The 8,887-nt window shown below is 41.8% G+C and overlaps 1 protein-coding gene across 1 annotated transcript; it reads right to left on the bottom strand.

The window, feature by feature from the left end:
* Positions 1-337: 337 nt before the first annotated feature.
* On the bottom strand, positions 338-5,880 carry LOC149230472 (uncharacterized). Its single transcript, XM_089381327.1, has 4 exons — positions 5,413-5,880; positions 5,089-5,264; positions 3,813-4,553; positions 338-3,494 (listed from the first exon to the last, which is right to left on the bottom strand). Exons 1-4 carry the CDS (start codon positions 5,878-5,880, stop codon positions 338-340), a joined length of 4,542 nt encoding a protein of 1,513 aa, XP_089237453.1.
* Between the last annotated feature and the right edge of the window lie 3,007 nt (positions 5,881-8,887).

Genomic DNA, 8,887 nt, shown 5'->3' with positions numbered 1-8,887 from the left:
TGGTAACAATATAGCTACATACTTGTTCCAATGCTATGAGTTGAATTTCCCAACCATATTTCCTGTCATTTCCTCGTTTTGATTGACAAAATTAGTGAATAGTCACTTCCTTATGAATTATTTGTATACGAAAAGTTTAATCATGCAATATAACTCTAGTCATAGATATTACGAAAATATTGTATTCATTGTTGTGATTTGGATATTAAAGTTTCAGTAATATTTTTTTTTTAACCGAAACGGATATTTTATTTATGGGTGGCCAAAGCCATATCAAGTATTACATTTTCTGTTTCTAACAGAATAATTTCTGCTGTTACAAGATCGACTTGCCCTTTTAAGGGATGGCTGCCATACTCGGTTCTCCTGCATTTATACTTATCATGTTCTTTTCTAGATTGCATCCAATATTTGCCAGACTGTCTGCTTCTGAGTTTAATTCTCTGAGGATATGAAAGATTTGGACTGAAGAGAAGTCCTTCAAGAGTCTATTCACTCTTAATATCTGTTTGTTCAGAACTGGATCCTTAAGCCCTTTCTTTTTTAGTAGAGCTTTTATCACCAATTCTGAGTCTCCAAACACTAAGATTTCCCTTGGGTTTCCTTTTCTGGCCAGTTGGCCAGCTTTTAAAAGACTAAGGACTTCTGCCTGGTTGTTGGTTTTAATTCCGAGTCCCCAACTGAATTCCTCTTTTCTTCCATTCGGGAGATAAATGACCCCCCCGGCTCCTGACCTGCCTGGATTGCCTTTCGAGGCTCCGTCAAAGAAGATAGTGCATTTTCCTTGAGATTTCCACCACTTTTGGAAGCTTTCCAGATTGTCTCGAATCTGCCAGTTTTCCTTGTGATTTGGGCGTGTGATTGTTGAAGGACTCGTTGTAGGAGTGTAATCACCCAACCATGCTCTTTCTTCATCTCTTAGGGAGTTATCTCTAACATTGGATTGTCTCAGAGTTTCTATTAGAAGATTCTTGGCCTTTTCTGCGACATTTCCTGCTGACATTTCCTTTTGGTTAAAGACAATTTCGTTCCGGGAGAGCCACAACTTCCAACACACATATTTTGGAGCTGCTATCCACACTTTGTACCAAAGGGATTTGTCTGCGATGCTGTAGGGATACCTAGCTTTCCAGGACAAAAACATGTCTGTTATCGAACAATGCACTGGGGATCTTACATTCAGTCCAGCCAAGAAGCTAGTCCAGGCCTTCTGAGCATACTCACATTCAATAAAAATGTGAACTGAGGTCTCCAAGGCTTTTTTACAAGACACACATTGATGTGAACCAGCTATGTTCCTTCTACATAGGTTGTCTCCAGTTAGGATTTTGTTGTGAAACAAAGTCCAGAAGAAGAAATTGATCTTCGGAATGCTGAAGCTTTCCCAGATCTGCTTCCACACTGCTTCCGGGTGCAAAGAGTCCTTTTTGCTTTGCATCTGTAAGTACCCTTGTTTGGCTGTGTATACCCCTATTTGTCCCCAACCCCGTGAATCTTCCTCGTCTTTATGCACTGGAGTAAAGTCTGTGATTTCATCTATGAAATAGTTTAACTGATTTTTTAAGTGCGCTGGTATGTTGGGCAAAATCCAGCACTGCCAATTGCCTTTGTTATCCCACTCTGCAATGTCCTCGATTTTCCTGATTCCTTTTGATCTTAACCAAACTCTTAAATCTGCGATTTCATTTATGTCCGAGAGTGGAGGATGGCCCATGATTCGGTCTCTCCACAGCAATGTTTTTTTGCCATTCCCTGGAATTTTATACAAATGTGTTCTGAAGAAATCTATCCCTTTACAACAGAGCCTCCAAGCCTGTGTTCCTTTAGGAGAAGACGCTGGGTTGAAGGAGATGATCGACCGATTTCTGAGATATTTGAGATTTAAGAGCTGGCTGATTGGATGCTTGGGCTCAGATATTAACTGCCACAGGAGTTTACATCCCAGGGCTAGATTTGCTTGTTGGGGGTCTCTAATTTGGAGTCCTCCCTCAGCAATTGGACGCTTCACCATTTCCCAGTTAACTAAGTGAAAACGATTACTGTTCCCCTTCCCACCATTCCACAAAAAGTTCCGCATTAAACAAGAGATCTGATCTGCGATTTGCCTTGGAGCCATCAGCAAAGAGGCTTGGAAAGTAGGCAGAGCTGAAAGTACAGAACGGATGAGAGTGAGCTTGCCTCCTGTGGTAAGCCAGACTCCGCCCCACGCTGCTATCTTCTTATTGAACTTGGAAATCACCTCCTCCCACAAATTATTACGATTGGATCCCATCGTCAACGGAAGACCAAGATACTTTATTTTATCCCACTCTGCGTAGCCTTTGAACCCCAGTTCACTGGCTATCCTTTCAATTGTTTGTTGATCGGTATTCCATCCGTAAACTGCGCTTTTCCTCTCATTGATTAGTGCTCCAGTAACACTGCAATACTTTTGGAGAATTGTCATGAAGGATTTAGCAATTCTCATGGATGCGCCCCCGAGCAGGAGTGAATCGTCGGCAAAGAGCGCATGATTCACTGGGGCTACGCCTTGCACGATTCTTATCCCAGGAATGGTGCCACTTTGTTGCTCCTGTGTCAACTTTCTGCTTAATGAATCCGCCATCAGAATATAGAGAAAGGGAGACAGAGGGCAACCTTGCCTCAGTCCCCTGGTGGCTGAAAAGAACTCTGTTGGTCTCCCATTCACCATTGGAGCGATCCAGATGTTTTCGATGCAGGCTTTGATAAGGTTTATGAATTCCTGTCGGAACCCAAAGGCTGCAAGTACCCTGAGCAAGAAAGAACGGTTAACACGATCAAAAGCATTACTCATATCTAATTTGATAATCATACCTTGTTCTTTCCGTGTGTGGCTGGAATGGAGAGCCTCTTGGATTTGAATGACATTATCTAAGATTTGTCTGCCTTTCACAAATCCTCCTTGGGCTGGAGAGATGAGTTTTTGCAGAAGTGGCTTAATTCTGTTTGCCAGCAGTTTGGCCACGATCTTGTATGATGAATTACAAAGGGAGATCGGCCTGTATCTGTCAAAGGATCTTGGATTTGTTTCCTTGGGGATTAAAGCGAGAAATGTGGATTTTATTCCACCACCCACTTTTGCCTTCCTCAAGACTCCTCTTATCATTCTGAAGAGATCAATTTTGATAATCTCCCAACAAATTCTGTAAAAGTGTATTGTGAAACCGTCGGGACCTGGGGCTTTATCTGGTTCCATGGACCATACAATACTAGTTATTTCTTCTTCCGTTACTGGGCTCATCAGAGAAACATTATCTTCCTCACTGACTAGATTTGGGATGGTTGTGAGGAACTCTGCTTCATCCTCCTCATTCCCATTTCTTTCTGCACTAAGAAGGTTCTGAAAATGATTTACGGCTGCTTCTTGGATTTGAGAGAATCCTTTATAAACCTGACCACTAGAGCTGGTAATTTCTGTTATGTGATTGCGTGAGAGACGGGCCCTGCACTGTCTATGAAAGTATGAGGTATTTCTGTCCCCAAATTTGAGCCACAGACTTCAAGACTTTAAGCGCCAATATTCCTCTTCATTTCTGAAAGAACAATATACATTCCTTTGAGCAGATTTTTCATTGGCTAAATCTGTGGAAGAGGGTTCTTTCTCCTCCATTTCCAGTTGTATTCCTTCCAATTGAATTACTGCCTCCTTCCTCTGCCTATTGGGAGATTGCATGGATTTCTTTATCCAATCTTTAAGTGCTTTTTTTGTATTTTTCATTTTTTGTTCCCACACATAGCTTGGGGAACCGAGTACATCTATCCTCCATGCTGCTTGAACTGTTTCTAAAAACCCATCTTTGCCTGCCCAAAGAGGGTTGAAACGAAATGGAAGGGGGCCTAAATCCTCTTCCTCTTTTAGGCATAAGAGGATAGGCTTATGATCCGATGTGAGCTTTGGAAGAATCTTGGAGAAAACTATTCTGTTGTCCATCATTAAAGAGCTGCTGATAAGAAACCTATCCAATCTGGCTGAGATATGATTTTCTCCGGTTCTATTGTTTGTCCAGGTGTATTTGCCTTTCACTGGTTTGAAGTCTACCAAGTCCCACTGCAGAATCAAATTGCCCACTGTTTTGATGAAAGGATCTCTAGACTGGATCCCTCCTTTTTTTTCTTTGGGATCTAGAGTTATATTCAGATCTCCACCTATGACTAAATTTGTGGGACTGATTTGCGCTATATAATCTATAAGTGACCTCCAGCACTCTCTCTTTTCTTCATAATGAACAGGGACATACAAGTTAAACAGAGCGAGGGTAAGATTGCTTACGGTGTGGCGCAGCTCTGTGAAAATCCAATGTTGGGTCGCTAAGTTTCGTTCTAGTGAGAAGTCTTTTGTCCAAAAAGTACCTAATCCTCCAGCTGTGCCCCTTGCACTAACAGCCTTTCCTGAATCAAATTTCCATTTCTTATCGCTGATGTTTAGAAGGGTTTCCCCTTCTATTTTGGTCTCTTGGAGCATAAGGATGTCCGCGGTCTCCATCTTCAATAAGTCTCTGATAGCCTCTGCCTTGCTGGGATTACCCAGACCCCTACAGTTCCAAGAGATCAACTGCATCATTTACCGCTTGAAGGGGTAGGCCCTCCTCCTTTGGAGGCCCTAGGCCTGGTATTCCTCCCTAGTGTCATTTCGATGGTAGCTTGACTGCCGAGGGTTTTTTGTCTTTCTGACTCCTCTTCTCTAGTTTCCTTGTTTGATCTTCGTCCAGCCCTTTTTGTTGACCTTTCTAGTGTTTCATCATCTGATGATCCCATATTCTCTATTGTTTTCTTCTTTTTTTTGATTATATCTGTGTATGATGGAGAAGAAATATTGCTTGGGATGGAGATTGGGTTATTACCTGGTTCTAGGGTTTCAATATTCTCCTGCTGTGGTGGTTCTTCTTCCCCTGCTTCCGGAGGATCTGAAGGAGGCGTGAGGATTTCAAATGGGTTTTTATCCCCCTCATTGCCTTTTGTTTCACTGCTTCCAGCGTTTTGGTTGCTTGTGCTTCCATTATCTACTTTGTTCTCTGTCCCTTTAGCCTTGTTTTTGTTACTCTGTCTGTTGAATGTTGTCTTCTTTGCCTGTTTCCATTGTTCTTCTTTTTCCTTCTCTGTTGTCTCGTCACTTCTTTTTTTGCATTATCTAGCAAAATGCCCATACTCGTGACAGAAACGACACTTGAAGGGCAGCTGTTCGCAACCAAGCTCTTGTATGTGTGTCCAGCTTTCCACCGATAGTTGGATCGCTTCGGGTAATCCTGTTTCCAAATCGACCTCCATGCAGATCCGGGCATAGGAATACTGGTCCTTCCTTGGGGCTTAGTCTATGTATTTTCCAAGAGCATTTCCAATGGACTGGAGTGAGCTTTGATTCCAGCAATGCAGGGGAAGATGTGGGAAGCTCACCCAAACAGGGACCGCCTTGGGCACATCTTGCGCTGGATCAAATTCTGTAGACCATTTGTTCAAGTAGAGTCCTTGAGGCCCCATGAAGTATGGCCCGTTTCTGAAAATCAGGCCTCTGTCCTCTGAACTGTCAAACAGGAAAACAAAGAACCCTTTGCCTACAAAATAGATCTTGATTCCTTCATTTACCAAAGGTAGCCAGTTCCTTTTGACCCATTCTTCGACAGCTCTCGGGGATGGCCACAAACCGGTGAACTGGCCGATCAGACCTTTTTCTGCAAGATTCAGTGCAGATCTACAGATTTCCTCCTCTGGTAAGGCCACCTTGGGTATACTGTCCAGTTTTTTGACGAACTTTTGCTGCGGGCCTGTGACCTGACGTTTTCCAGTTGCAGATACAAGAGCCTTGAAGGCTTCGATCTCCGGAGGGAAGGGGGGAGGGGCCGCAGGGCCGCCTCCAGGCTCCATGAGGGAGGACGCTTGCAGGGTCGCTCAGTGGCGCGGCTAGAGTTGCAGCGCGGCAGCGCCGATTTTAAAATTAAAGTTTCAGTAATATTTGGTGAATAGAGGGAAGTGAATAAAATATTATATAGGCAAAAACCTTCAGTTCTATTATGTTTTTGGACCAATGTTTTAAATGAATCCCTTTTCTTAATATGTGTTTTGATTAATATTATGTATTAATGTGTATTAATATTGACTAATAATTTAATTTATATAGTTGGGTTAGTTCTATGTTTATTTATACATGAAACTCATATATTGATAATTTTAATAATAATAATGATGATGATGATGTTATAATTAAATTAATTTTTTTTTATTAATTTTAATCTTTGCAAAGTGATATTTATCTTGAGGTAATTATTTTAATGTTGATCGCTACTTACCAGCCATTCAATTTGTATGACTAAGTATTCTTATTTTTCCATAGAGTGGCCTCTTCTATTGTACTCTAATGATTGAGTTAAGATTTGGTATTGTGTTGTAGTAGCTGTAACATGCTCCAAAATTTTGTCCTGCATCCAAATTTCAGAGCCTTGGTTTTCCTCCTTGACAGTCGTAAACACTCGAGCTCATCCCATGAGCTCCTATTGATTTTTCACACCCTCTTCACTTGATCGATCAAGGATCATCTTTTGGCATGTTGACCACTATGTCATGCTTGTGATTTTGTTCTTGCATTTTGATGGTTTGTCTTTGTGTATGAGTTATTTTCTCTCTATCGACATCAGTTGCACTTACCCACAAAGTTGTAAACATTGTCGCGCAACTGTCTTCATGGTCGTTCGAAGACATATTTCAACTGTCACACTTGTTTCTCTCAACCTTTGAGTCAGTCTCACTGAGCACATGTTGTCTTATTGGTTTAATATGTCTTGTTGTTGAGTTGTGCTAAGTGTGCGATCACATTGTCACGTATGCACAAGTACACATTCTTTAACTCTTATTTAATTTTCCTGAAAATCTGTCGACTAGAAAACCCCTAAGTGGTATTGCACTATTGCCCGAAACTATGCAAAGCTTGAGGTTATCCTTTGGGTAGAATACTTTGCGCAATTTTAGAAATGAGCCAGATGAATGACTCCTAGAGTTGCGCAGAAGTTGACCTAGAAACCGACCCAGACTGTGCTTCCTACAAGACTTCCCATCAAGTCTCCCATTGCTCAACCGAAAGAAATGCCTTGAGATATGATCCAAGGCTGTAATGATCTCCAAAATTTTATAGAGCTGTCCTCCACCTGCCCTTCCCCACTCTACAACCAGCCGAGGAATTGCACAAAGTTGTCCTTGACCTACCCTTCTTCCCTACTCTGCAACCAACCTAGGAATGGTGCAGAGCTGTCATTGACCAACCCTTCTTCTCCACTCTACAAAAATCACAAAAACTATGTAGAAATGTCAGGTAGGCTTCCCTATTGACCTACTCTACTCACTCAGAAAAATGCATAGAACAGGCTATGACCGACCCTTCTTCCCCACTCTACAATTAGGCCAAGAATTGTGCAAAACTGTTTGGGCCTAGAATGTCTCCTCGGATTGTGCAATTTTGACCAACATCTCTTGGAGGCTGACCTTTTCCTCCTCCAGAAAACTGTGTATCTTTTTCTTCCTGTTCCTCCTACTACCCGAACTGTCTTCCCCGAAGAAATTGTGCAGATCCCAATTGGATAACCTACCCAGTGTTCCCCTTAAAGATTATGAAAATTGGCCCAACAACTCCCCAATGCCCAGCCTAGAATTCCTCCCAGAAAATGCGCAAGTATACATGATATCTGGGTTTTTCCCCACAACTGTCACTGTTGTCCTGGTTTGCAAAAATTTGTCTCCCAGTAACATTTGCATAGTTTTTCCCGATAATGCATCAGAGCCTCGCAACCCGACCTATGTTGTGCACTCCATAGTTTCACTGCCTTGTCTGTTTCCTAGTCACCTACACTGAAATGGAAAATAATGCATCATGATAGACTAAGATACTTTTGGATTTGATGTTGTGTCATCATGAGTGATTGCAAGAACAGGGGCATCGATGAAACATGGAATGATGATGAACAAGGAAAAGAGGTGCATGCTAGAAGACTTGCTCACAGTTTAATGAACACCTGAAGCACATCAAGAAAGCAAGAAAAAGGGACACATTGACATGAATCGTCAAGAAAAGAGCAAGGCCATCAAAGCCCTATACACATTCCCATGCGAAGGTGAGGACATATTACACCAAAATCATATCATCACTCAGCAGCACAACATCTCGACACAGACACTACAGTCAGCCAGTACATGTCAGCAGTGTCATGTTGAGTTGTGTCATGACTTGTCTCGGCCACATCACTATTATGGGCCATACATGTTGTAATCAATGTAATTTAAAGTGGAATTCCAAGAGACCCACATATGAAGTCGAAGAGTCATGTAAATTCAAAAAGTCATAAGAAGTTGAACATTTATTTGGGAAGTCGAAGAGTCACAAGGGTTAGTTATACCCCTTGGCTATATTTACCCCTTCATTATATGAGCAACAAACTTTTCACCTTGGCTCCTCCCACATAGCCTTGAGAGTCTCTAATCTATTCTTTCAGGAGTGAGGAGTGGCTCCAATGCCAGTAGTGTCATGTCGAGTTATGTCATTACTTGTCTCATCCACATCACTATTATGGGCCATAGTTGTTGTAATCAATGTAATGTAAAGTGGAACTCCAAGAGACGCACATATGAAGTCGAAGAGTCATGTAAAATATAAAATTCATAGGAAGTCAAACAATTATTTGGGAAGTCAAAGGGTCGGAAGGGTTATTTATACCCCCTCATTATATGACCAACAAACTTTTCACCTTAGATCCTCCCACATAGCCTTCAAAGTCTCTAGTCTATTTTTTGAGGAGTGAGGAGTGGCTCCAATGTCCTAATACTTAGACTAGTGATGTATGGTGTATAAATATTCTTGGCTCTTTTCCTTAATTCAAAAGCTTGTCTT

This window comes from Pinus tabuliformis, chromosome J, assembly GCF_031772625.1.
Source record: "Pinus tabuliformis cultivar Carrire ecotype Pingquan chromosome J, CPIR1, whole genome shotgun sequence".
Classification (NCBI taxonomy): domain Eukaryota; kingdom Viridiplantae; phylum Streptophyta; class Pinopsida; order Pinales; family Pinaceae; genus Pinus; species Pinus tabuliformis.
The sequence above is the reverse complement of the archived record's forward strand: the minus strand, read 5'-3'. Positions and strand labels throughout refer to the sequence as shown.

Excerpts from the sequence above, each read along its gene's own strand:
- LOC149230472 (XM_089381327.1), bottom strand. The coding sequence starts at position 5,880 with ATGGAGCCTGGAGGCGGCCCTGCGGCCCCTCCCCCCTTCCCTCCGGAG. Across the intron at positions 5,265-5,412 it reads CCAAGGCGGTCCCTGTTTGG|GATTACCCGAAGCGATCCAA; the intron begins GTGAGCTTCCCA and ends ATTTGGAAACAG. Across the intron at positions 3,495-3,812 it reads CTTTGGGCAGGCAAAGATGG|AAATACCTCATACTTTCATA; the intron begins GTTTTTAGAAAC and ends ATTTGGGGACAG.